General features: G+C 35.1%; 1 protein-coding gene across 1 annotated transcript in view; it reads left to right on the plus strand.

The window, feature by feature from the left end:
* Positions 1-2363, plus strand: part of CCDC175 (coiled-coil domain containing 175) — an 85155-nt gene that overhangs the window by 40744 nt on the left and 42048 nt on the right. The window contains exons 9-10 of the mRNA XM_014545955.1: positions 995-1131; positions 2099-2209. Coding sequence (XP_014401441.1) covers positions 995-1131; positions 2099-2209 — 248 coding nt within the window. The remainder of the gene's footprint in view (positions 1-994; positions 1132-2098; positions 2210-2363) is intronic.

Consider the following 2363-nt stretch of genomic DNA (forward strand, 5'->3'; position numbering starts at 1 on the left):
GATGGTTAATTTGCATGTTTCTCTTTTATTAGTGTGTGTGTGTGTGTGTGTGTGTGTGTGTGTGTGTGTGTGTGTATACACCTAAAGGTGTATACCACAGACCATGGCTTGTTAGCTTCTGATTCACCCTTTGCCAGAGAGGGAAGCTCTTTGGGATCCCAGACAATGTGATGGGAGATTTATCAGACTCAACACCTGGATGAGCTCCAAGTGTTGGCTTTTGTCCCCCTTGTCATGTAAGAAAACCAAAACTCAGTTTCCACATGTTTTCTTCCATATCTGTAAATGTCCTAAGGGTACAAAGGACTTTTCAGTGCTAAATTTACCACTATGGATTCTTGCTTTCTTATTGAATTAGACCTAGAAATTCCTCATCATCTTGTTAGTTCTTCAACACTTAAGGATTTTTTTTATCCAGCTATTTTAGCAATCCTCAGCCAGGTTATTTTGAACTGAATACTAAATCTATCTTTTTCACCTCATTTGATGGAATTCAACAGAGACATCCAAACACAAAGTTTTTACCTCTTTCAGACCACTAAAAAGTACTCCTTTTTTTTTCCTTAAGTAGAAATACTTAACAAGAAGCAAGCATAATATCCAGTGAAAGAGGTTTTGAGCGAGAACTTCTGTTGCTATTATACTTTACCTCCCCAGTGTAGTTCATCTTCTGGAAAAAAAGACATTCATCATAAAGTGAATGATCCTGGTTTAGTAATCCCAGTTTATATTTCAGTATGAATTATTACTCTGTGGTTTTGCATCAGTGTTTATTACCTTTCTACACTTTTGACATAAGTTATAGAAGAAGCCCCAAAGTGTATAATTGGATAGTTGATATAGAATTCAATCACTCACTATTTGTGGCATAGTCATTGTTTGCTAAGCAATATGCTCAGTGCTCTAGCGAGTTGCCCACCTGACTCTAACTCCCCTCAAAGGAACTGTGAAGCAGGTCCTCTACTTCAGTTATTTTGTATGTGTTTTTTTCTAGACGAATGAAAAAATATACAAAGCTCAGTTAGAAAGCAAAGATCTACAAGAGAAACTGCAGACTCTTACCAGACAATATAAGATTGTCTTACAGGAGGAAGATAAAGTTTTTATGAAAAAAAAGAAAATACAAGAAGAGTATGTTTCTATTTCTGATCCATATATGAGTCAACATACTGTAGTTATGGGATGCTTTCCTTGCTGTCAAAGTGGTAACCCTTCACCTGAACTTATTCTAGTTTTAAAACCTATTGACACTTAGATAAAGTACTTTCCGTTACAGGTGTGTTCCTATCAATGTGTGGAAATGTGAATAAAATCATAACCTTCCTATTATTCTTTCTGCAAGTTAGAGACAAAAAAAACAAACAAACCACTTTTTATAAAATGCTTACATCTTGTTTAATCCCATTGAGATAGGTATTTTGATCCCCATTTTTTGGATGGGAAAATCGAGGTTCATTAACAGGTAAAGTTTCTTTTCAAGGTCACACCCCTGGGAAGAGGTAGAGCCAGTATTCAAAATTGGCTCTAACTGGTTTGGCTCAGTGGATAGAGCATCACCCACAGATCCAAGGGTGCCCAGCGTGATTCTGGTCAAGGGCATATACCTTGGTTGTGGGTTTGATTCCCCAGTAGGGGGTGTGCAGGAGGCAGCTGATTGATGTTTCTCTCTCATCAATGTTTCTCTCTCTCTTTCTCTCTGTAAAATCAATAAAATATATCAAAATTGGTCTGATTGACCCCTTTACCTTTCACAAAAGAATACGGCAGAATTAATAAATGTAGTAGGAGAGACACACACATTCAGAGGGATAAAGTACTATACAGCTGTTCTTATTGTTTTATGGTTACTATTATAATTAGTGCTTTTTTCATAGCTTGGGAATTTTCATAACTTTAGATTTAGCCACGACATGCAGAAAGACTTTGTTTCTATTTTTACTGATTCATTGGGAAAATTCATTAGGTCAATAGTTTATGAACTGAATTTTCCAAACTACTTTTGAAAGTTTTAGTGATGGCATATTTTCTCATGCTGAGGATTTGAAAAATGATTATTTAAACCTTTAAAATATGATAGCTCTGTGTTTTTTTATGGTAGAAATAAAAAACAACTGAAATTTATTGCTGAGAAAGAAAACTTCCTGTCACAAAGAAAAGTAGACATCAAAAATATGGAAGAAGGACTTGTCACGCTTTCTGAACTTTATCGGTATGTTTGTTGCCTTTGAAATTTTTAATCTTCATTCCTCTCTGCATTTTATTTTTTTTAATTTTTAAAAAAAAATTTTTTTATTGCTTAAAGTATTACAAAGGGTATTACATATGTGTCCTTTTTTTTTCCCCGCCCTTGACAATCCCCTGGC

Source organism: Myotis brandtii, unplaced genomic scaffold, assembly GCF_000412655.1.
Source record: "Myotis brandtii unplaced genomic scaffold, ASM41265v1 scaffold423, whole genome shotgun sequence".
NCBI classification, from domain to species: domain Eukaryota; kingdom Metazoa; phylum Chordata; class Mammalia; order Chiroptera; family Vespertilionidae; genus Myotis; species Myotis brandtii.